We start from the raw sequence: 24,207 nt of genomic DNA, 5'->3' as shown, positions 1-24,207 counted from the left end.
AAGAAAAGAACAAAAAGTTATACTACAAAAGGCTCTACACTCCCAGCAGAAAGCTGCCAACTACCGTCAGAATGTCAACTATGTCAACGCCTGCCGCAGAACAACGCAAACTCGTCGAACAGCTGATGGGCAGGGACTTCAGTTTCCGCCACAACAGGTATTCGCATCAAAAAAGAGACCTCGGACTACACGATCCCAAGATCTGCAAGTCATACCTTGTTGGCGAGTGCCCCTACGACCTGTTTCAGGGCACCAAGCAGAGCCTGGGAAAATGCCCGCAGATGCATCTTACCAAGCATAAAATTCAGTACGAGAGAGAGGTCAAGCAGGGCAAAACGTTTCCCGAATTCGAAAGAGAATATCTGGCCATTCTATCTCGGTTTGTTAATGAGTGTAATGGCCAGATATCCGTAGCACTACAAAATCTAAAACACACCGCTGAGGAACGAATGAAGATTCAGCAGGTTACCGAAGAACTAGATGTCTTGGACGTGCGGATAGGCCTAATGGGACAAGAGATTGATTCTTTAATTCGTGCAGATGAAGTCAGTATGGGTATGCTACAGTCAGTCAAATTACAAGAACTGATTAGTAAAAGGAAAGAAGTTGCAAAACGTGTACGAAACATTACAGAAAACGTGGGCCAGAGCGCCCAGCAAAAGTTACAGGTTTGCGAGGTGTGTGGGGCATACCTATCGCGTTTAGATACAGACAGAAGGCTTGCTGACCACTTCTTGGGGAAGATTCATCTGGGATATGTCAAGATGAGAGAGGATTATGATCGGCTAATGAAGAATAACCGGACAACTAACGCCAGCAAGACAGCTACTACACTACCCGGAAGACGCTTTGTGTAGGGCCATACATAAAAAAATGATGCTAGAAAAATTTTGTTCGAAGGAGAGTACTTATGAAAGAAGAAAGGTTTGTGAATATCACACACATACCTCTGCATAGTTTATTTCCCGATAAGGTAGACATATCGTTTCCCTATCTATTTAAGTTTTTTATTCGCTCTCTTTTTTTTTTTTTCTCTGTAACCTGAAAACAAGGAACGGCAAATTAAAATGTTTGGAATACGTTCAGGCAATAATAACGGTGGATTTACTAACCTCACGTCGCAAGCACCACAGACAACCCAGATGTTTCAATCGCAATCACAGTTGCAGCCACAACCGCAACCGCAACCACAACAACAGCAGCAACACTTGCAATTCAATGGATCATCCGATGCAAGTTCTTTACGATTTGGAAACTCACTTTCCAATACTGTAAACGCCAATAACTATAGTAGTAATATCGGTAACAATAGCATCAACAACAACAACATTAAAAACGGCACAAATAACATAAGCCAACATGGCCAAGGGAATAATCCTAGCTGGGTGAATAATCCTAAAAAGAGATTCACTCCTCATACGGTGATAAGAAGGAAGACAACAAAGCAAAATTCTTCTTCTGACATCAACCAGAATGATGATTCATCTTCTATGAACGCTACTATGAGAAATTTCAGTAAGCAAAATCAAGATTCCAAGCATAATGAAAGAAATAAGTCTGCGGCAAATAATGACATCAATTCTCTGTTGTCAAATTTTAACGATATTCCACCCTCCGTTACTTTACAGGATTGGCAACGCGAGGATGAATTCGGTTCTATTCCATCATTAACAACTCAGTTTGTTACCGACAAATACACGGCGAAGAAAACAAATAGGTCAGCTTATGATTCCAAAAATACTCCAAATGTTTTTGATAAAGACTCTTATGTTAGAATAGCAAACATTGAACAGAACCATTTAGATAATAATTACAACACCGCCGAAACAAACAATAAAGTCCATGAAACATCTTCCAAGTCTTCTAGTTTGAGCGCAATTATCGTATTTGGCTATCCTGAATCAATTTCCAATGAATTGATTGAACACTTCTCCCATTTCGGTCATATTATGGAAGACTTTCAAGTATTGCGATTGGGTCGCGGGATTAACCCCAACACCTTCAGAATATTCCATAATCATGATACAGGCTGTGATGAAAACGATTCTACTGTTAATAAATCTATTACTTTAAAAGGCAGAAATAATGAGTCGAATAACAAAAAATATCCAATATTTACTGGTGAAAGTTGGGTCAAACTCACTTATAATTCTCCATCTTCTGCTTTGAGAGCACTGCAGGAAAATGGAACCATATTTCGCGGTTCTTTGATTGGTTGCATCCCATATTCAAAAAATGCGGTGGAGCAATTAGCTGGCTGCAAAATTGATAATGTCGACGACATTGGAGAATTCAACGTTTCTATGTATCAAAATTCCTCCACATCGTCGACATCTAATACACCATCCCCACCAAACGTAATAATAACTGATGGCACTCTTCTGAGGGAAGACGATAATACTCCTGCCGGTCATGCTGGTAATCCAACAAATATTTCAAGTCCAATAGTAGCAAATTCTCCGAATAAGCGGCTGGATGTAATAGATGGCAAATTGCCATTCATGCAAAATGCAGGACCGAATTCGAATATTCCTAATCTGTTGCGAAACCTAGAATCGAAAATGCGTCAGCAAGAAGCGAAATACAGAAATAATGAACCTGCTGGTTTTACGCACAAACTGAGTAATTGGTTATTTGGTTGGAATGACCTATAACAGAAATCGTCCAGCTAATTATTCATGAACATTTACAATACTTCATACATTTATTATTTTGATAACTTTTCAAACAGCATTGTTTTACTTTTGTTTATTGATTTTTACGTAACTGTATATACTTAGACATAATTAAGAAACGTTATCTTTTGTGATAGTTCTTCTTTTTCTTTGGAGAGCGAAGAATGGAATTAATATCATTCTTATTCAATACATTGAACTCTGAGCCTTCAAACCTTTTCTGTCGTGCGCTTAAAGGCGTTTTTCTCAATGGGCTCAGGGATTTCGATGGTCTATTTTGGTCTTGATTCGGCAGGTAAGCTCCGCCCTTCTCTAAATTTTCATTTGACGATGATTGAGCCAAATTGTTATCCAAAACTTTATCCCTATAATATGGGGACATTCTAGGAGAATAATGAAAACCAATGGGATGACTTTGATGGTCAGATACTTGAGAAATGCCTCCATAATCCTTTATTCTGGTTTCACGGGATCCTGGCACACTTTCTGTCATTTTCGGTAATGCCTCAAATTCCCTTTTTTCATAATTATAAACCTCTCTGATTTCTTCGCCACATAGGGAGTGAGTGGTGAATATTCTCGGTGTTTTAGATCTAGTACCCATTGCAGATGATAGAGTATCTATATTGCTGCATTGGTTAATTCGTGCCATTATATGCTTGTCCTCATATTCTTGCAAAGCTGCACTTGATAAAATCAAGTCGTCGTCCACGCTTCTTTGAAATCTCTTAGTTATGATATAATCCAGAATATATTGATGGAATACTATAGCAATTGCTGAAGTAAACGAAACATCAGAAAAGCTTAAAAAAACAATTGCCGTTGGTGAAAAAGACACAAAAAGATTAATCATGAAGTTAGTGGGGATCCATTTTCTTAACTGAAAAAATATCTCATCTTCATTTTGATTAACATGAGGACCGTCATCACGAGATCCTCTGAAAAAATGCTTCAACATAGACCACAAGGACTGCTTATAAATATCTTCATAGTATTCTTTGCTTAGATCCTTCAAGTTGTGTTTAGTGAGGTTTGGGGAGTTGAACTCTTTTTTCAAATGGAAGAGATTGTAAGTCTTAAAGTATCCAAACATGAATTTACAGCTTACGTACAGGTTCAGGGACAGCAGTATGAAAATAGTAAACCTGAAAAGATTATTCAAAAACCTTAAGGTAACAAAATACCAAGATTGAAATGCATAAAATTGATTATTGTTTTGAAAGCTGGATGATATCTCCCATAGATAATCAAACTCTTTTAATTTATTGGATTTAGAAAGATCGAAAGCGCCAGACTTGACGTTTAGTTTGTAATAGTTGGGCTTGATCAAATTGTCCTGCAAGAGTCTTATGATAAAAAAAAGTATTGTTAAAAAATTCCCTAATGGCTTAGCTAGACTTTTAGCATAAGCATCCCAGTTGATCATTTCTAACTTTTCATTTATTACCAACTGCAAGTCTAAAGGAGAAGTAAGTAGCTGATACCACCTCTTCATCCATGCAGATTTTGATTCTCTTTCCTCACCAACTACTTCCGAGTCGTCATATGCTTCATTTATCAAATCATTTGAACCCATTTTACTGCCGAAGGTAAATGTAAAGCTCTCTACTGCACAACAAAGTTTTTTAGGTTGTTCGTTTCACTAACTTCTAAATATTGTCAATCAAACCAGACTTTAAGGAAACTACCACTTGTCCCAACGGCCTCACCCCTTTTAATACGGTGTTAACTTCTTCCTTTATATATTGCAGGGCTATTTTTCCCTCCTTTCGCTATTGAAAGAGATCACTATTCCCGTGCTCTGTTCTGATTAAGTAGGAGGACAAAAACACTTGTAACTTAATCCACCTATTCTTATTATTTCTGGCTAACGTTAGAGGTCTTGAAGCGAAACTGTTTAACATTGTAACTTATTAATCTTTTCGTATAAGCTGTTGCCTGATTAGGAAAGCTTGAAACTGAAACACGCGAAAGTGGCTAGGATAAACCAAGCAAGGGTCCATATCATCGCCGTTCTTATGCAGAAACAACTGCAGTGCTTGTAAAGCTATAGGCAATCAAAGCGTATGCGACAGAGAGTAGGAAGGTCCATAGCTAGGGCTAAATTTATAAATACTGCCTTATTAGGAAGAAAGAGACCAGTTATGGAAAGAGTCGTCGATATAGCGCATGTAGATTCAAGTAAAGCAATCCAACCATTGATGAAGGAACTAGAAACCGACACTACAGAAGCACGATACAAAGTACTACAAAGTGTATTAGAGATATACGATGATGAAAAGAATATAGAACCTGCTCTCACGAAAGAGTTTCACAAAATGTACTTGGATGTCGCTTTTGAGATATCGTTACCTCCACAAATGACAGCACTAGATGCTTCACAACCGTGGATGCTATATTGGATTGCTAACTCATTGAAGGTAATGGACAGAGACTGGCTTTCAGATGACACCAAAAGAAAAATTGTAGATAAGCTCTTTACTATTAGTCCTTCAGGAGGACCCTTTGGTGGAGGTCCTGGCCAATTATCTCATTTGGCCAGCACTTATGCTGCAATTAATGCTCTCTCCCTTTGCGATAACATAGATGGATGCTGGGACAGAATTGATCGAAAAGGAATTTACCAATGGCTGATATCGTTGAAAGAGCCTAATGGAGGATTCAAGACCTGTTTAGAAGTCGGAGAAGTGGATACAAGAGGTATATACTGTGCCTTGAGCATAGCAACCTTATTAAATATTCTTACAGAAGAGCTTACAGAAGGTGTGTTAAACTATTTGAAAAATTGTCAAAATTATGAAGGTGGATTCGGCAGTTGTCCTCACGTAGATGAGGCACACGGAGGCTATACTTTCTGTGCTACAGCTAGTCTAGCAATTTTAAGGTCCATGGACCAAATAAATGTTGAAAAGCTTTTAGAATGGTCTAGTGCTCGTCAATTGCAAGAAGAACGAGGATTTTGCGGAAGGAGCAACAAACTTGTTGACGGTTGCTATAGTTTTTGGGTTGGAGGTTCGGCTGCCATTCTTGAAGCTTTTGGATATGGCCAATGCTTCAACAAACATGCTCTTCGGGACTACATATTGTACTGTTGCCAAGAAAAAGAGCAACCTGGTTTGAGAGATAAACCAGGGGCCCACTCAGACTTTTACCATACAAATTATTGCCTATTAGGACTGGCTGTTGCGGAAAGTTCATACAGTTGCACTCCTAATGATTCTCCACATAATATTAAGTGTACTCCAGACCGCCTAATTGGATCATCGAAACTTACTGATGTCAACCCTGTCTATGGTTTACCAATAGAAAATGTAAGAAAAATTATCCACTACTTTAAATCCAATTTATCTTCTCCAAGTTAACCACATACTATTATATATATGTATTCAATCTCCTTAGCGGTCAGTCTCTTTCCAATTTCTTTCTCTTTACGTTATCATTGTCCTTTATTCGACACTTCGGCGACCGCTTTTAAAACGATAATAACAAAGCGAAATCTTATTGTAACACATCCTTGCTTAATTACATACGAAGCAAAAAGTGAGAGTAAGTTCAAAAACAGCGGGCAATCGTACTCCCAAATTTTGTTGTACCTCATCAATCGGCTTGACTGCGATTTAAACATACCCTTTAAACATGGATATATTTAGGCATACTTTTGGAAATAATGATGATTCCTTTATTCGAATCCCAGGTGCTTTTAGAGAAGAACCACCTGCTGATTTGAATGGAAGGACAGAAGATCAAAACAGCAATACAAATGAACCCACACAGAGCCGGGATGGACGCTTAAAATCAATACTCCATTTTTTATTTCAAGCTCCCCTAATAGTTCTTTATTATTTATTGAATTTCATTGTCCGAAGTTCACGTCTTTTAAAACCTCTATTAAGACTTCACGGATTCTACCAGAGGAAGCACAACCGTTTACTAGACCACAGTTCCCAATTACACCGTCTTTTAGAAAATCTAGAAAACGAAGCTCAAGCTGTAACGTGTTCTGAAGGTAACGGGAATAATGATGATGGCAGCAATACTGACAGTACGAGCAACAATGAGAGCAGTGGGGTCCAGTTTAGTTTTGGTTCTTTATACAACCCTGAAAATGGAACATTTTCCAAAAGCATTATGCAAAATAGTTACACTGAATTATTGGATGCTTGTAGCGAACAAGTGAAATTTGGAGTCATTTATTTACATGACCCATTGTTGGATAATCATATGGATTACGTTAATAAAATATTGTGCTCAGAAGCCTTTGTTAACATGATAAGGAAGTACCAGGTATTACTATGGTATGGTGACGTTACTACATCCGAGGGGTTGCAAGTTTCCAATGCATTAAAAATTAGGCAATATCCCCTACTTGGAATAATTTCTTTAAAGGCTGAGAAAAAAATAGAGTTAATAGCAAGAGTTGAAGGTTCTATTTCTAACTACAAAGCCCAAGATTTGGAGGCCATATTCTCCAAGAATTATTCTCGATTAATTCAATTGCGTCAGCAAAGACAAAATATTGAAATGCAGAGATTAATAAGACAACAACAGGATTCAAGATACCAGGATTCCTTAAGACGTGATCAACAAAGAGAATCAGAAAGATTGGAACAGACCCAAAGAGAACAAATGGAAAGAGAGCACCAAAGAATAGAAAACCAATGGCTATTGTGGAGAAAAAGCCAACTAAAACCCGAACCCTCTTCTGATAAAGATGCAAGCAAAGTTGCGATCAGACTAGAAAATGGGCAGAGATTAGTGAGAAAGTTTGACGCATCTCTACCAACGGAGGAGATATATGCCTTCGTAGAATTACAGTTGCATGACATGTTGAACTCAGAAAACGATACTTTACCCGTATACCAACCTGCTAATTATCAGCACCAGTATAGCTTCAAATTGATCACGCCGGTACCAAGAAGAGAGCTTGATTTATCTACCAAAATATCTGACGTTAGCGGCATATATCCATCAGGAAATATTGTAATGGAACGCCTGGACGAATGAAAGGAATTTCAAAAATAGTCATCTCAAAACGTTTATTCTAAAGTTTAGTTAAATTTATATCTACACAACTTTATGCAATTAATCTTTTATATCTACGTTGCCATCCTTTAATCTACACATCCAAAGATAACAAGAGGCGCACATGCCTTTTGACTCAAGTGTCACGTGCATCAGTTTTTCTTCGCTACCTTGTTTTTCTTTCCTGTCTTACTGATGGTACCGTTCTTACTCTTCTTTTTCTTCTTCTTGATCAAATTCTGCATGCCCCCCTTAAATACAGATGAATACTCTTGCCAAAATTGATCTAACTCACTTGCTTTTACCACTGTTGAGCATTTTGTTTTCTTGTCATGCGAGCCATAAGACATTCTGATTAATAGTGGGTATTCTCTGTCAGATCTTGAGCTAACTGAAATTTCAGAAGCCTTTTTAGATACATCATAGTCAGGATGGTTGGTAGAATCAAATTCAAGATTCCCTTCCACAGGATCGTGTTCTATGAGTCTTTTGGCCGTTAGACGCACAGTTATATGTTTTTCATTCGCAGTCTGGAAAAATTCTGGAACCTTTGATAAAAATGCACCTGGTGATAAACAGCCAGTATTTGCCATTGTTTTAGGGTGGTAAGAAAGCTACGTTTTTTGATTTGTATTAAAGAAGAGGTATGCCAACCCGTAAGTTAAACATTAACGTTAAGTATGGCTATTTTTTCAAATGAGAGATATATTATCCTTTTGCACGGGCGAGGAAGTAAGAATATGTAATTAGTTGTTTTGTAGAAGCCTCCAATTTAGGGCGATTATGCAAAGACAATCAAATAGCTGTTGTAGTCTTTATCATCGGCTGAATGTTTTGATCTGCCTACGTTCATCTCCTCATGTGCTTAAAATGCCACTCAGTGGTGATCTTGAAAAGCCCGATAAGAGAAATACCATGTTCACAGCTTTCCTTTTACCGGTTCAATCCTAATTCATCTATTCTTTGTTTATTAAATATCTTGTTGTATTTGACAATATATATGTATATACATTACTTAATACGGATCATTTTTTTGGTATTCGTTAGTTGTTTAGTGAAATTCAACGAAAGAACAAGATAGGAAAGTGTTGCATTGTGACCGGTTATGAACTCTTTTTTCATATACATCTGGTTCTTTTCCATATGTACGTAGATCTTTCCCGCAGTTTAGCTCAAATGTAGTTTTTAAATCTTTTGCTAAACGAATGTCCAATCTGAATACGGGTGGATGGATCATGATTCAGCGTTTAATTCATAGTGGCTATCGGATAGTAATAGTGAATTGCAATAAAAGTCCCAGCTTCCTAACCACTTGGACCTCTTACACAGGTTACTCGACCATCCAGTAGCATAAATAAGTGGAGAATGCTCGCTGAAGAAATAGAAACATACAACCATGAAAATAGCCACCACTATATATCCAGTATTGTTTCTTTTGTTAGAAATATAGGTTGAAATCAGGTCTAAAGCATGACCAAATGCTAGGATACCAAAATAATAGGCCGGCAAATAATCGTACAAAAATAACTTTTGCCCCACAAAGAAGTAAGGGAAATAGTGGGCGGCAAAGCCTAATAAGTACTGAAAGACCTGATAGTGGAAATTTATGATGTGCTTATCCCGTAGAATATTCACACCTAATTTCCAAGCAAGAAGCTCAACAGCCACTCCAATGATGAACGTGCAAATAAATGCTGTGACAGACCACCACAAAACAGCGTTACCTAAAAAGTACACCTCTCTGCCATTTTCATTCCAAAAATCAATACCACGCAACATAAGAGGCCAAGTCTTTGGTTCAGATGAGTAGGCATGACTAGTATCCATATAATTGTTAAGGTAGAACATGAACTTGTGGATAGCAACAAACTTCTGCCAAAAGCTCATTTTCTTATAAGAAACCTTCTCTGGATTTGGCAAAGAAATTTCGTTTTCGTTTTCTTCAATATACCATGAAGTTAAGTCTTCCCTTGCAAAGTATGCACACGTAACTTCCTGCTGCCCGAATCCCCACTCAGGTAGCTTTTCAGGATGTGAAAATAAGTAACAACCAGTTAGATAATGCTTCAGCCTAAATTTGGTTTCAATAGCCCTAATATGTTCCTGGGCAGGTCCCGGCTCTGATCTCTTTTTATCGATTTCAATTATCCAATCATCATTTATATCACCTTCGAAGCCCTCGTATCCATAACATGACACCTCTTTTTGCCAATCCGCATTTTGAGAAACTGGAGGTTTGTGGTCATGTGAGTGTAACCTGCAGCCGTTCTTAAGCTGTCTTAATTTAATTATGGTACCGTCGGTTAAATTTTGGAAACTTGTGACATTTTCATTTGGATGTTCAGCCAGCTCAATAATCCATTTGTTATTTTGGTCGATGTGAGGATACAAAGTAACTTGTTGTTGCATGGAACCAGCCGGATAATTGTGAAGATGAGAATGCAAGTAACCACCTGCCGTTCCAACATGATTCAGTGAAACAGCGGAACCCACTGCAACTTCTGCCACAGTCTCTTTAATAACGTTGTTGTATTTTAAAGTTTTTCTAAACTCAGCGGGAAAAAAGCTACTACTAATACCATTCACGTTTAATGTCTTAATATGCACGCTGAAAATGAGAAAATAGATGAAGGCAGGAATAGCTAATAGACAGGTAAACTGGAACGCCATATATTTGATAGAAGAACCAATGGGTCTTGACAAATCACCAATCATGAACCATACTCTCCAAAGGACAATAATACCAGCCCATGCGATGGTGAAGAGGCCAGCCCATTTTGAAGAAACTGCAAATCCCAATGCAATGCTCGCAGCAAGTAATGACTTGTTTGCTTTACATGAATTTGGCAAATAAAGTTCCGATCTTCTAAAGAAATAAACTGCACATGCCATGAAAAAAACAAAGGGTCCCTCTATCAAGGTGAAACGAGACAACGTTACAAAGGAGTTTTCAATTGCAAAACATACTGCACAAATGGCAGCTACCGCAATTTTCACGCCAGAAACTCGTAACGTTAAGTATAATACCAAAACGGACACGATGCCCAAAGTAGCAGAAAAGAACCTCATCGCGACGTATGGAACGTTTGCCGTGTATTCAGTACCAATGTTCCCATAATTGAAAAGCCCTTTATAACCAAAAACAGAGGACACGGTTGCATATAGCATTGCCACTAAAGGAGGATGAACATCGGTGAAGAATATGTTGTTCACGTATTGAGAAACAAATGTACCAACTTCATTTTCACCAAAAACAACACTATTTGGCAGGGAGATATTGTGTAGCCTTACGATGGCAGTAAATATCAGCAAACAGCCAACTAGAAGCTTTTCCTTAGATGAAGTAACTGTTCGTAATGAACTCAAATTATCACAGGGTTTTGTTATGAGAAAAGACCTCAAAGGGCCGCGTTTAATAGTCACATCGGGGATGGGATCCACCTTCAGCAAATGCTCTTTATTCATCTTTAAAGCAGTTATGATCTTACACACCTGCTTAATTGTTAAATCAATAAGAATATTTTCGAAAAAGAAGAAAAGAAACGGGTCTATGCATAATATGTACTACGCTTCTGTTCCTTTTCTATTGTTCTCGAATGCCTATTCGATAGACTTTTCGCGGCACGTAAACGAGTTCTTGGAAAAAAAACGGTGCGAAATGATAATACCACTGAAACTACTTGCAGATCATACTTATTTGAGCGAAATAGAATACGTGTCTCTAAACGCAGATGGACAATATAGTCAGCTTCAAGACATTTTTTTTATTCATGATGTTTTTTTTGTCTATTTTCGTTTTTAATTATACGCTCGAGAGCTTATAGAAGACTTTACATAAAAATGTGGAGAGTACTGGGAAATTTATTCCAAAACAGCCCTTTTTTCTACTTTTAAAATGTTAGCTCCCTCCTCTTCCAACATTTTTTTGACAACTTCTGGATCTAGTTCATTACCTTCTGTGTCTTTAAAGATTTTCTTGCCATCCTCGTTCATGAGATCTTCATACGACGGACCGTCCCCTTCTATAGTGATTTCTTCAACTGTACTAGTGGCGGCAGGTTGAGATTCACGTTTAGTCAAGGTTTGGTTTTTGTACTCTTCTAATGAAGAAAAGTATGTGTTACAATTGTAGTCCCAACCAGACAACCACTGCGATTTTTGACACAATTCTTGAGTCCATGGTGTACCGTAAATAATTGGACTGAAGCTCTTGAAGAAATACACAGAAGCAGCAAGGAAAGTGATCACTACCGCGTAGCCCATTTGTCTCTTGCTGCGGAAAACATAAGAAACTATTATGTCCAAGGCGTGGCCAAGGGCAAGAATACCGAAATAATAAGCAGGTAAGTAGTGATGCAAAAACATTTGACGTTGCATTAAGAAAGATGGAGCATAATGGACGGCAAAACCCAATAAGTAGTGAATAACCTGAACGTGGAAGTTAACAACCTTGGAGTCCTTCAAAATTGGTTTACCTAACTGCCACGAGAACAGCTCAGTGATAACAATCAATCCGAAAATACCGATGAAAGCGGTGACAGCCCACCATACGATCGCATTACCTAATAGATAGACGTTTCTGTTATTTTCACCCCAGTAACTTATACCACGTAGCAAGAATGGCCATGAAGTTGGTTGTGATTCATAAACATGAGGTTCGACCAAATTTTTATTGATATGCCACATCTTTTTATGGGATTCAATAAATTTAGAAATGAAGCTTGCAGGTTTATAGGAAATACGCTTGGTATCTTCTGGTAACAATGGGTTACTGTTGTTCTCAACGTACCACAATGTTAAATCATGTCTACCGGAGGAGGCACAGGTAACTTCTTGTTGTTCGAACCCCCAAGCTGGCAACTTGACTTCGTGGGAAAACAAATAACAGCCTGTCATAGCATGTCTCAATCTAAACTTTGTGTCCAAAGCTATGACCCGTTCTTGGGCAACTCCAGGAGCAGAATTCTTTTTATCAATCTCAACAACCCAGTCATCATTAGCATCACCGTCGAATCCGCTGTAACCATAACAAGAAACCTCCTTCTGCCAGTCGCTGCTTTCTGAAACGGGTGGCTTATGGTCATGAGAGTGTAATCTACATCTTGTAACAGTGTGGAATAGTCTGACCTTGGTACCATCGGTTAGGTTTTGGAATGTTGTTAAAGATTCGCCGGGTGCGTTGTAAAGTTCCAACAACCAATCGTTATTGGCATCCATGTGAGGATATAAAGTGCTTTGTTGTTGTTCCGAACCAGCTGGATAATTGTGTGAATGAGAATGCAAATAACCGCCCATGGTAGAGAGATGACGCAAGCTGATAATGGAGCCAATGCCGACATCAGCAACGACATTTTGGGGGATCTTATTGTTCTTTAGTGTAGATCTAAATTCAGGCGAAAAGAAGCTTGCGCCATCCCCGTCCAAAGTTAATGATTGGAAGTGGATATAAAAGAAGACCAGATAAAGGGCAAAAGGCACACCCAACAAGAAGGCCAATTTGGCAAATGCTACTTTGAAGATGGACTTGGAAGACTTAGTCAAATCCCCAATCATGAACCATAGTCTCCAGATACATAAAAGACCCACCCATGTAACCGTGAAAAGACCAACCCATTTGGATGAAGATGCCATACCAAGAGCAATACCAGTAGCAAGCAAGGACTTGTAAGCATTGAGCGAGTTGGCAGGGTACATTTCGTATTTCTTGAAAGAGTAGACTGCAGCTGCAATGAAAAACATCAATGGGGCGTCCAACAGAATGTAACGAGAAATAGTGACGTACGAGTTTTCAACGGCAAAGCAGATAGCGCTCATCAAAGCAACCCACATACGAACACCAGAATAACGTAAAGTCATGTACATCAAAATAACAGTAAGAGCCCCCAAAGAAGCAGAGAAAAATCTCATCAACACGTATGGCGTCGTAGATGGAAAGCTGTCACCAATATTTTCGAAGTCAAAATCACCCTGGAACCCACCAAGCGATGCCACACCAGCATACAACATCTTTGCAAGAGGAGGATGCACATCCATGAAGTAAGTCCCCCTAATGTATTGCGAGGCAAACCCACCGAAATGTACTTCATCAAACACCACGCTGTCAGGCCATGCCAAGCCATGCAATCTAATGACCGCTGTAAAGACAGCAAGACAGGCCACTAACAGCTTCTCTTTAAGAGTGACCATGGTTCGTAACGAGGCCAATTCGGCACTCGGATCGGTAACAATAAAGGGTCTTACGGGGCCCTGCTTGATATCCAGTTCGGGCACGGGATCATCCTGCTCTACACGTTTGTACGTTTTCTCTTCCGACATGACCGTGCTTGTAGCTGTTAGCTGTTTCTTGATAGGCTCTTCTGATACTACCTCGCTTTAACAATGCACCTGTTTGTCTTGTTTTGCTGCTCGAAAATAATCAAGATCTGCTTAGAAACGCCAAACTCTTCTTCGACACGTGTCGAGAAAAAAAACGCAGCGAAAAAAAAAAAAAAGGTATATCATCACAATATACGATATAAATGGGCAGGGCAACCCCGAATGATGTATATTCTCTTCTGGTTCCAAGGGTGGCAAATGTTGGTAGAAAGCGTAATTGAAGCAAAGATCCGTTAAATAAGGCCAACTAACAGAAGCGCTGAAAGAGGACAATTGGTGATTAATCTATAAACGAGGAACTTCATGTCTCTGCCAGGTTCGAAATTAGAAGAGGCCAGGAGACTGGTTAATGAAAAACAGTATAATGAGGCAGAACAAGTCTATTTGAGCCTGCTGGATAAAGACAGCTCACAGAGCAGCGCCGCTGCCGGTGCCAGTGTGGATGACAAGCGTAGAAATGAACAGGAGACAAGCATATTGGAATTAGGACAGTTATACGTGACTATGGGTGCAAAGGACAAATTGCGCGAGTTTATTCCTCATTCTACGGAGTATATGATGCAATTTGCCAAATCCAAAACGGTAAAGGTATTGAAAACGTTGATTGAAAAATTCGAGCAAGTGCCGGACTCCTTGGACGATCAGATCTTTGTGTGCGAGAAAAGCATCGAATTTGCCAAGAGAGAAAAAAGGGTGTTTTTGAAGCATTCACTCTCGATCAAATTGGCCACCTTACATTATCAAAAGAAACAGTACAAGGACTCATTAGCATTGATTAACGATCTTTTGAGGGAGTTCAAAAAGCTGGACGACAAGCCCTCTTTGGTTGATGTACATCTATTGGAAAGTAAAGTTTACCATAAACTGAGGAATCTAGCCAAGTCCAAGGCCTCGTTGACTGCAGCAAGGACGGCCGCTAACTCCATATACTGTCCTACACAAACAGTTGCGGAGCTGGACTTGATGAGTGGTATCCTGCACTGTGAAGATAAAGACTACAAAACTGCATTTTCGTATTTCTTCGAAAGTTTTGAAAGCTACCACAATTTGACTACGCATAATTCCTACGAAAAGGCATGTCAAGTGTTGAAATACATGCTATTGTCTAAGATCATGCTGAACCTTATTGATGACGTAAAAAACATCCTAAACGCAAAATACACAAAGGAAACGTACCAGTCCCGAGGCATTGATGCCATGAAAGCTGTCGCTGAGGCTTATAACAACAGATCGCTTTTAGACTTCAACACGGCGCTAAAGCAATACGAGAAGGAACTAATGGGCGATGAACTAACAAGATCCCATTTCAATGCATTATACGACACGTTATTAGAGTCCAATTTGTGTAAGATTATTGAGCCATTTGAATGTGTGGAAATATCCCACATTTCCAAAATAATCGGTCTGGATACTCAACAAGTTGAAGGAAAGCTCTCCCAAATGATACTAGATAAGATATTCTACGGTGTTCTGGATCAAGGTAATGGTTGGCTTTACGTTTACGAAACTCCGAATCAGGATGCCACGTACGACTCTGCATTGGAATTAGTCGGGCAACTAAATAAAGTCGTCGATCAACTATTTGAAAAGGCAAGTGTCTTGTATTAGGTTTACATGTATATATATGTATGTATACTCACAAGTACCAGAGTAAGAATTCCTAAATAAACTTATAAAATGCAGAAAATACATAAGTATGATTTTTCTTTTTTTTCTCCTAAGAAAGGAAGAAGTTTAATCGAATGCGCCGCTAAATAGAAAACAGTTGATGCGAAAGTTCATCAAAACCAGAAGTTCCTACAAGCCTTAGCTGACAAAAATTCGAGAAAGCTAATGTCGAATTTTGGCAGAAGAACTTGGGATAGAGAGGAGTATGCTGAGCAGGCTAGAAGCGGCTATGACGATCGATCCTTAAAGGCTACGCTAACACCGATTGAATTACAAGCTTTAAAATCCAAATATACAAATTACGATCATTTAATCAAGGGCTCGCTAAAAGACCTAAATAAAAGGAAACTAACAGCAAATACAGAGAGCTTATCGTCTTTCAAGAGGGGAAAGAAGTTCGGATTTTACTGCGATATTTGTAACCTAACCTTCAAAGACACTTTACAATACATTGATCATCTCAACCACAAGGTCCATGCAATAAAATTTGAAAATTTGTTTGATGAACCGTTAATTATAGATATAAGAGATAATGATGACGTACCGCAAGAGGAGTTTGAGTTGTGCTATCATAACTTGATAAAGGATTTTGTAGAGGTGCGTTCTATGGAGACTCAGTCCAAGAGGAAAAGGCTTTTGGACACAGATGTGGAGAAAGCAAAGAAAGTGGCTACTAAGCCTTCTATTGAGAGTGAATCAAAAGTCAGTCAAATGATGGGATTTTCCAATTTTGCCACCTCTAAAAAATGAGAAACCAAGTAAAGATAAATGAGCATAATACAAGCATAGAGCACATATAAAAAGTCGGGACTCAGATCAGATCATTAGATATATCTTTTATGTATATAAACCCTTAATTAAAATATATACGCGAAAATATTCATTCTCAAAATTCCATTATTGGGCCAGAACCAATACTTCTCCAAGTGGTCATGTCTACGTTCCACTGGCGCCATTTGTTCAGCATAACGCGATCCACTTCCATATTATTCCCGTGGGCCACCTGCGTACCAGAATTGGTTACAGATTGTGAGGGAGTTAGATTATTGCTTGAAGTGTTGAAATCCGCAAATTGAATAGGAGTTGCTGTGGTATTTCTTGCTGCCTTAGCTTCTGCTAATTTTAATTTTTCTACTGCGGCAATTAATTCATCCCTTGCGGTTTGCAAATCGTTTTGTAAACCATTAATGATGTCTTCTTTTTCCTGCAATTGATCCTGTAGGTCATCGACAGTAGTTTCATTTTCCATATTCAAAAATTTCAGTTGTTTATTTTCCTGTGTGAGTTTCTCATTTTCCGCCCTTAGTTTGGTCAACTCATCTTCTTCTTTTTGCTTTTTAATCGTGGTGAGAAAGTCAGATTCTTCATTGCCGTCATTGGCAAATAAATCGTCTGCTGCTTCTGATGTATTTGAAGGTTCGTTTCCTTCTTGAGTTTGTACAATTTTCTTTTCCTCTTGTGGTTCTATGGTCTTTCCGGCATCTGCTGTTTGCTCATCGTTGTTATTTTTTATAACTTCTTGAACTTCCTCTTTTTTTGTGTTTTCTGCATCATCCTTTCCCACATTTGATGAAGTACTATTTATTTCCTCAATATCTTTTTCTGTTGTGCCCGAAGGATCTGATTTAACCTGTTCTATTTCTTTTTCTTCACTCTCCTCATCCACGTCATTTTGATCGTTGTTTTCACTTTTGGTGGAATTTGCTTTCACAGTCTCCTCCTGTGTGGACTCTTCGCCTGGTGTGCCCTCTAAATCAGGAGTTTCAGATCCTATAGAGCCTGTGGCACTGCTATTTTTATTCTTCTTACCTTTATTCTTTTTATTTTTCTTTTTCTTCAATTCTTCTACTCTCTTTCTAGCCTCTTCCAATTGTTTCATACGCTTAACTTCATCAGACTCCTGTTCAGACATTGTAACTATATGATAAACTTGCTCAATTCAGGTTGGTTCAATGCAAATTATTACATCCCTTTTTTATCACAAGATCTTCGTAACAATAGTACTAATTAATAGTGCTGGGGATTCTCAACCATTTTTTTTTTTTCAAAAGCGAAAATGGATAAAACGGTGGCAACTTCAAACAAGTTGAGGGAAGCCAACGCAGCGTTTAGGAAAACGTACGACAAGAACAAGAAGATCATCACATTGTAATTATGGATTTAACCGTGGAACCTAATTTGCACTCTTTAATTACCTCTACCACTCATAAGTGGATTTTCGTTGGTGGTAAAGGTGGTGTTGGTAAGACTACTTCATCATGTTCCATTGCTATCCAAATGGCTTTGAGTCAACCAAACAAACAGTTCCTACTGATCTCTACTGATCCTGCCCATAACTTAAGTGATGCATTCGGTGAGAAATTTGGTAAAGACGCCAGAAAGGTGACAGGCATGAATAATCTATCATGTATGGAAATCGATCCATCCGCTGCTTTGAAGGATATGAACGACATGGCAGTTTCACGCGCTAACAATAACGGAAGTGACGGTCAAGGTGACGATCTAGGAAGCTTGCTTCAAGGTGGTGCTCTTGCTGATTTGACCGGTTCCATCCCTGGTATCGACGAAGCTTTATCCTTCATGGAAGTCATGAAGCACATTAAAAGGCAAGAACAGGGCGAAGGTGAAACCTTCGATACTGTTATTTTTGACACTGCTCCAACTGGCCACACATTAAGATTTCTACAACTACCAAATACTTTATCCAAGCTTTTGGAAAAGTTCGGTGAAATTACCAACAAATTGGGCCCAATGCTAAACTCTTTTATGGGCGCAGGTAATGTCGATATCTCTGGAAAATTGAACGAGTTAAAGGCTAATGTCGAGACCATCAGACAACAATTCACGGATCCTGACCTAACGACTTTTGTTTGCGTTTGTATCAGTGAATTCTTATCCTTATATGAAACTGAAAGACTAATTCAGGAATTGATTTCCTACGATATGGACGTTAATTCCATCATTGTCAACCAATTATTATTTGCTGAAAACGATCAAGAGCACAACTGTAAGAGATGTCAGGCAAGATGGAAGATGCAAAAGAAGTACTTGGACCAAATCGACGAATTGTACGAAGATTTCCATGTCGTTAAAATGCCATTATGTGCTGGAGAAATCAGAGGCTTAAATAACTTAACAAAGTTCTCACAGTTCCTAAACAAAGAATATAACCCTATTACTGATGGCAAAGTCATTTATGAGTTAGAAGATAAGGAATAGAAGCCCCTGAATACCATAAATAGATACATACGACATATAACCATAGAAAAAATAGTAATACGATGGTATGTGTGTGAAAAGAAAAAAATTACGTGACGCGACGCGTTTGTTTACTTTTTTCCATTTTATTTCCATGGTATTTTTCAAATGATTTTGGAAAATTATTAGATATTGTTGAAAAAGGAGGAAATGAGAACCCTTTATAGTCGAGAGTAACAAGTAAAGGGGCTTAACATACAGTAAAAAAGGCAATTATAGTGAAGATGAGTTTGTCCACGAAAAGAGAGCACTCTGGTGATGTAACTGACTCTTCATTCAAAAGACAGCAACGAAGTAATAAGCCCAGCTCAGAATACACTTGTCTGGGCCATCTGGTGAACTTAATACCCGGAAAGGAGCAAAAAGTGGAAATAACAAATAGAAACGTTACTACAATCGGTAGAAGTAGGTCGTGCGACGTTATATTGAGTGAGCCTGACATCTCGACTTTCCATGCTGAGTTTCATCTACTGCAAATGGATGTGGATAATTTCCAAAGAAATTTGATTAATGTTATCGATAAGAGCAGAAACGGAACTTTTATTAATGGTAATCGTTTGGTGAAGAAAGACTACATCCTTAAGAATGGTGACAGAATTGTCTTTGGCAAAAGTTGCTCCTTTTTGTTCAAGTACGCATCTTCATCTTCTACTGACATCGAAAATGACGATGAAAAGGTAAGTTCAGAAAGTCGTTCATATAAGAACGACGACGAAGTTTTCAAGAAACCGCAAATAAGTGCTACAAGTAGCCAAAATGCTACAACGAGTGCCGCAATTAGAAAACTGAATAAGACAAGGCCTGTGTCGTTCTTTGATAAATATTTATTAGGTAAAGAATTAGGTGCAGGGCACTACGCCCTGGTGAAAGAAGCCAAAAACAAAAAAACTGGTCAGCAAGTAGCTGTGAAAATATTCCACGCTCAGCAAAATGACGACCAAAAAAAGAATAAACAATTTAGGGAGGAAACTAACATCCTAATGAGAGTGCAACATCCAAACATTGTCAACTTACTAGATAGTTTTGTAGAGCCAATCAGCAAATCTCAGATTCAAAAATATTTGGTACTGGAAAAGATCGACGATGGCGAACTATTTGAAAGAATCGTCAGAAAAACATGTTTGAGACAGGATGAATCCAAAGCTCTATTCAAACAGTTACTTACCGGATTGAAGTATCTGCATGAGCAAAACATCATTCACAGAGACATCAAGCCAGAAAATATCTTATTAAATATAACAAGGCGCGAAAATCCAAGTCAAGTCCAACTTGGCCCATGGGATGAAGATGAAATTGATATTCAAGTTAAAATAGCGGATTTTGGCCTAGCAAAATTTACAGGAGAAATGCAATTCACAAACACACTTTGTGGTACGCCTTCTTATGTAGCGCCCGAAGTCCTCACAAAGAAAGGATACACATCAAAAGTAGATCTTTGGAGTGCTGGTGTCATATTATATGTCTGTTTATGTGGTTTTCCTCCATTCAGTGATCAATTGGGGCCACCTTCATTGAAGGAACAGATCTTACAAGCTAAGTATGCGTTTTACTCTCCGTACTGGGATAAAATCGATGACTCAGTACTACATTTAATATCCAATCTTTTGGTCCTAAATCCTGATGAAAGGTACAATATAGATGAAGCTTTGAACCACCCTTGGTTCAATGACATACAGCAACAAAGCTCGGTCTCATTAGAATTGCAGCGTTTACAAATTACTGACAATAAAATACCCAAAACATACTCAGAATTATCTTGCCTCTAAACATGAGAAGCATTATTTCAAAAACATTGTTTGAATCTGGATTTTTCCAAGTATCTATTTATATATACATATATATCCACCAACATGCAAAAAGTTGTTAGCCTTTCTTAATCCTAATATGATGTGCCACCCTATCGTTTTTTACCATTTGCTTAATTGTTCTACTTTCTCCTGCAGCTCTTTTTTAACCTTAACCCGCATATAAAAAATGTCACAGTTCTTATTTGAACACAAAACTTCACTATGTAAGTTACCAGCGCACCTTTGGCATTGTGTCCATAATCTTGAGTATTTTTCCTCTAAATCTCTGACATCGTATAATGCCTTTATGTATAATTCTCCAGACCTTGCTAGACAGTTTGAACAAAGAGGGCCTTCACCTTTCCTCAACGGACCTTTACAACTTTTACAAGCCTCAACTTTTTTAATAAAGCTCATCAAGCCTCCTTTTTGAGAGCCTGTGTTAATTTTAATGGATTTCACAACGAACATACCGTTCGCCTGTTTGTCGCCAATAATAGGTGCAACAATACTAATGATTGGATTTTGTAATTGATTAGTTAAATAATAGCGCGAATCCACTTGAATATTGTTTTCTAGTACAAATAATGGATCTTCTGCTCTATTGTAAAGTTTATCATTACCACCGATAATGACATAGTCCACACGATCACCAACATTTGGACCAACGCCCTCTCTCCTCTTCATACGTTCAGCCAAAACGGCGTGCGGCTGTGGATTTGTGTAATTTGGGGCTAACGTCTTTGATATAATCAACTTTGAAATATCTACTCTATTATGCAGAATATCATTGATAGTTTCTCTGACAAAAGCTAAAGCACCATCTACATTTCTTTCAATTAAAATTTTCTTTAAAACTTTATTCATAACAATAGAAACCAAGGAACAGGAATCACGACGGACAGAAGCAAGGCCTTTTTGGTCCAACTTGTCAAACTTGTCAGGATTAGTCCAGAATAAACCTGCATAACGCTTTTTATTTATCAAAAGGTAAGGGAAGTATGCTTTTTCAAATTCTAAGTTAATCGGATGTTTGAATAGAGTGGAGACATATTTGGCAGCTTCGGTACCAAGATCCATAGCTTCCTTTAAATCTGTTGTACCAAACTTTACCATAACGGAATCAGTGTCACCGTAAACCACAACGGCATCGTGCTTATAACCATTCTTTATACAATATTTTTCTTGGACTGCGGTTTTAGTTTTTAAAATCATGGTACGACCATAAGCAGTAACAGATGAAGAAATGGCTAAACATGGCAATTTACCCACCGTCGCTCCTGTAAAACCATAGACAGAGTTAGCTGAAATCTTCAAAGCCAATTGTCTACCATTTAAAACATCTCTTTTGAATGGATCCTTCTCATCTCTCAGATCTTTTTTAGCGCGTTTTCTAGCACTTATTAATTCATCCAGAATAATTGGTAATATACCACGCCTTCTTTTTGTGGTAACAAAATAATCTCCATTAGGTGTTATGACGTAGTCTTCGTCAATTTTAAGATTCAATCTCTCTACAGTAGCTTTGTTACAAAGTGTTGTATAACATAGGTTGTGCGCCATCATAATACTTGGATATAAAGAATTGAAATCCAAAGTTGCAATCGGTACATCGTAATAACCACGAATAGGCTCAATAACAGTGGCACCCTCATATTGGTCATCAGAGGCCTGAGATTGCATGTTAGGTATCACAGTATCAATCTCCAGGCACTTTCGAAATAGTTGAGAAACAACTTTAATTTGTTGACCACGAGCTAGTAAATATGAAAATGGCACACCTGTAACACGAGCCATTTCTGTATAGTTAACTAACGCCATTAGTTTTTCCATAAGCCTTAAAGGCAGGTAGGCGTCTTTCAAACAGTAAACGGCCAACCTTCTTCTTGTTTCACTATCGCCATTTTGTAGATCAGAAATGATGCTATAATGTACATCCTCCTTCTGTTCACCTAAAAAGTGCGCAGAGACTGCATTCAACGTGTAGGATCTTAGTTTATACTCACGCTGAATAAATTGCAAAAGATCCAACTGTAATCGGCCGTCAATATTGACATTTTTGGTTTCTCTTGTACCATAAGCCTTCGAAGAGAACACAGACTCTTTAATTTCTTGCTTAACGGTTTTTAACCTTCCAAAATATGGGAAATCATTCACCTTTAGCGCCTTTGCACGGTTTAAAAGATAAGGGATATCAAAATTTGTAGTATTATAACCAATGATAACATCAGGATCAACTTTGATGATAAAGTTACGCCAATTGCTCAACATTTCCTCTTCAGTGGCGTGGGAAAAAATCATTGAACCTGTTATGGGTGAGCATGTATTCAGAGTAAACACATTACGAATGAATGGTTTCTTAGCGCCAGCAATACTCACAACGTTGGCAATTTGGATGACGGGATCGTATTCAGGTTCCGGAAAGACGCCAATCCTACCAGCACACTCGATATCAAAGGACATGATACGCAATGGAGCTGTATGAGACCAATCACCCTCAGCAGGATGTGCTATTAGGTTACGATAATTAATTGAAACTTCCAACTGACAAGAGGAAACTCTGTTATTAGGCTCAATCATCGAATACTTTCCTTTTGGTAATGTTATCCAGGACATACCGACAATTCCACAATCTACCATTAACCTTAAAGTGTAGGCAATGTTATCATAAGTAGTCGTGCCGTTAGAAAACCACGAGTTGAATGAAAGATGACCTCTTTCAAACGCAGTACGCAGTTTGTTGACCATATGCGGATAGGTGACGTATATTTTCCAGAATGGTAATTTGGTATCTCCGGAATAACCCCAGATAGACTGTTTAGATACAACTTCAATCGAATCAATAGCGTGGTCAAATGTTTCGTTTAAATAGTGCACAAACTTGTTGATTTGCTCCTGATCGTTAGCGTCGGAAGAATTGGGCGCTGGGACGTAAAGATAGTTCTTGAACCCTGTAACATTACAAAGTACAGAGTGTCCTTCACTAGTGACACCAAAAAACCTTACCACGGTAGATGTATTTTCATCTTTGATACCATTCAGTACGCTCTGTTCCGCATCAATTTGTTGGAAAGAAATATCATACAAACTTGGGTCAAAATCGGTTGGAAGTTTCTTACGCTCGAATGATGACAGGTCATGCTCTTCTTGGTCGGCCATATCATGTTCCATTTGCGATAGCTCTTGTTCAAAAGTAGACTCTAATTGCGTACCCATTAAATCTGTATCCTTTGCTTTGAAGCCTTGACTATTATATTTTCGAAAAGAATCACTCGGAATAATCTCTATTGTTGAAACAGGTTCACTTCCAACACCATGATCTATTGATTGCCGTTTGATTTTCTTTTCCAACTGGGGAGTATCCTCGTCATCGATCTTCACATCAACCATGGGAAGGGATCTTTTTTCACTCATTGCTGTGC

The 24,207-nt window shown here is 38.4% G+C and overlaps 14 protein-coding genes across 14 annotated transcripts; 8 read left to right on the top strand and 6 right to left on the bottom strand.

The window, feature by feature from the left end:
* Positions 1-71: 71 nt before the first annotated feature.
* Positions 72-857, top strand: LUC7 (Luc7p; the record flags this gene model as incomplete). Its single annotated transcript, NM_001180146.1, has 1 exon — positions 72-857. The coding sequence occupies one exon, from the start codon at positions 72-74 to the stop codon at positions 855-857; it is 786 nt and encodes a 261-aa protein (NP_010196.1).
* Positions 858-1,067: 210 nt separating this feature from the next.
* On the top strand, positions 1,068-2,654 carry ASM4 (FG-nucleoporin ASM4; the record flags this gene model as incomplete). Its single annotated transcript, NM_001180147.1, has 1 exon — positions 1,068-2,654. The coding sequence occupies one exon, from the start codon at positions 1,068-1,070 to the stop codon at positions 2,652-2,654; it is 1,587 nt and encodes a 528-aa protein (NP_010195.1).
* Positions 2,655-2,796: 142 nt separating this feature from the next.
* On the bottom strand, positions 2,797-4,251 carry NUR1 (Nur1p; the record flags this gene model as incomplete). Its single annotated transcript, NM_001180148.1, has 1 exon — positions 2,797-4,251. One exon carries the CDS (start codon positions 4,249-4,251, stop codon positions 2,797-2,799), a length of 1,455 nt encoding a protein of 484 aa, NP_010194.1.
* Positions 4,252-4,741: 490 nt separating this feature from the next.
* Positions 4,742-6,037, top strand: RAM1 (protein farnesyltransferase; the record flags this gene model as incomplete). Its single annotated transcript, NM_001180149.1, has 1 exon — positions 4,742-6,037. One exon carries the CDS (start codon positions 4,742-4,744, stop codon positions 6,035-6,037), a length of 1,296 nt encoding a protein of 431 aa, NP_010193.1.
* Positions 6,038-6,311: 274 nt separating this feature from the next.
* Positions 6,312-7,679, top strand: UBX3 (clathrin-mediated endocytosis regulator UBX3; the record flags this gene model as incomplete). The annotated part of the gene is made up of 1 exon (NM_001180150.1): positions 6,312-7,679. The coding sequence occupies one exon, from the start codon at positions 6,312-6,314 to the stop codon at positions 7,677-7,679; it is 1,368 nt and encodes a 455-aa protein (NP_010192.1).
* Positions 7,680-7,849: 170 nt separating this feature from the next.
* SRP14 (RNA-binding signal recognition particle subunit SRP14) lies at positions 7,850-8,290 on the bottom strand (the record flags this gene model as incomplete). Its single annotated transcript, NM_001180151.1, has 1 exon — positions 7,850-8,290. The coding sequence occupies one exon, from the start codon at positions 8,288-8,290 to the stop codon at positions 7,850-7,852; it is 441 nt and encodes a 146-aa protein (NP_010191.1).
* Positions 8,291-8,930: 640 nt separating this feature from the next.
* PMT5 (putative dolichyl-phosphate-mannose-protein mannosyltransferase PMT5) lies at positions 8,931-11,162 on the bottom strand (the record flags this gene model as incomplete). The annotated part of the gene is made up of 1 exon (NM_001180152.1): positions 8,931-11,162. One exon carries the CDS (start codon positions 11,160-11,162, stop codon positions 8,931-8,933), a length of 2,232 nt encoding a protein of 743 aa, NP_010190.1.
* A 396-nt stretch (positions 11,163-11,558) lies between these two features.
* PMT1 (dolichyl-phosphate-mannose-protein mannosyltransferase PMT1) lies at positions 11,559-14,012 on the bottom strand (the record flags this gene model as incomplete). Its single annotated transcript, NM_001180154.1, has 1 exon — positions 11,559-14,012. The coding sequence occupies one exon, from the start codon at positions 14,010-14,012 to the stop codon at positions 11,559-11,561; it is 2,454 nt and encodes an 817-aa protein (NP_010188.1).
* A 363-nt stretch (positions 14,013-14,375) lies between these two features.
* On the top strand, positions 14,376-15,680 carry RPN6 (proteasome regulatory particle lid subunit RPN6; the record flags this gene model as incomplete). Its single annotated transcript, NM_001180156.1, has 1 exon — positions 14,376-15,680. One exon carries the CDS (start codon positions 14,376-14,378, stop codon positions 15,678-15,680), a length of 1,305 nt encoding a protein of 434 aa, NP_010186.1.
* Positions 15,681-15,905: 225 nt separating this feature from the next.
* Positions 15,906-16,490, top strand: SNU23 (U4/U6-U5 snRNP complex subunit SNU23; the record flags this gene model as incomplete). The annotated part of the gene is made up of 1 exon (NM_001180157.1): positions 15,906-16,490. The coding sequence occupies one exon, from the start codon at positions 15,906-15,908 to the stop codon at positions 16,488-16,490; it is 585 nt and encodes a 194-aa protein (NP_010185.1).
* A 136-nt stretch (positions 16,491-16,626) lies between these two features.
* BUG1 (Bug1p) lies at positions 16,627-17,652 on the bottom strand (the record flags this gene model as incomplete). Its single annotated transcript, NM_001180158.1, has 1 exon — positions 16,627-17,652. The coding sequence occupies one exon, from the start codon at positions 17,650-17,652 to the stop codon at positions 16,627-16,629; it is 1,026 nt and encodes a 341-aa protein (NP_010184.1).
* A 242-nt stretch (positions 17,653-17,894) lies between these two features.
* On the top strand, positions 17,895-18,959 carry GET3 (guanine nucleotide exchange factor GET3; the record flags this gene model as incomplete). Its single annotated transcript, NM_001180159.1, has 1 exon — positions 17,895-18,959. The coding sequence occupies one exon, from the start codon at positions 17,895-17,897 to the stop codon at positions 18,957-18,959; it is 1,065 nt and encodes a 354-aa protein (NP_010183.1).
* Positions 18,960-19,222: 263 nt separating this feature from the next.
* Positions 19,223-20,764, top strand: DUN1 (serine/threonine protein kinase DUN1; the record flags this gene model as incomplete). The annotated part of the gene is made up of 1 exon (NM_001180160.1): positions 19,223-20,764. One exon carries the CDS (start codon positions 19,223-19,225, stop codon positions 20,762-20,764), a length of 1,542 nt encoding a protein of 513 aa, NP_010182.1.
* Positions 20,765-20,905: 141 nt separating this feature from the next.
* On the bottom strand, positions 20,906-24,199 carry POL3 (DNA-directed DNA polymerase delta POL3; the record flags this gene model as incomplete). Its single annotated transcript, NM_001180161.2, has 1 exon — positions 20,906-24,199. The coding sequence occupies one exon, from the start codon at positions 24,197-24,199 to the stop codon at positions 20,906-20,908; it is 3,294 nt and encodes a 1,097-aa protein (NP_010181.2).
* Between the last annotated feature and the right edge of the window lie 8 nt (positions 24,200-24,207).

Source organism: Saccharomyces cerevisiae, chromosome IV, assembly GCF_000146045.2.
Source record: "Saccharomyces cerevisiae S288C chromosome IV, complete sequence".
NCBI classification, from domain to species: Eukaryota; Fungi; Ascomycota; class Saccharomycetes; order Saccharomycetales; family Saccharomycetaceae; genus Saccharomyces; species Saccharomyces cerevisiae.
This window is presented reverse-complemented; position numbering and strand designations above follow the sequence as displayed.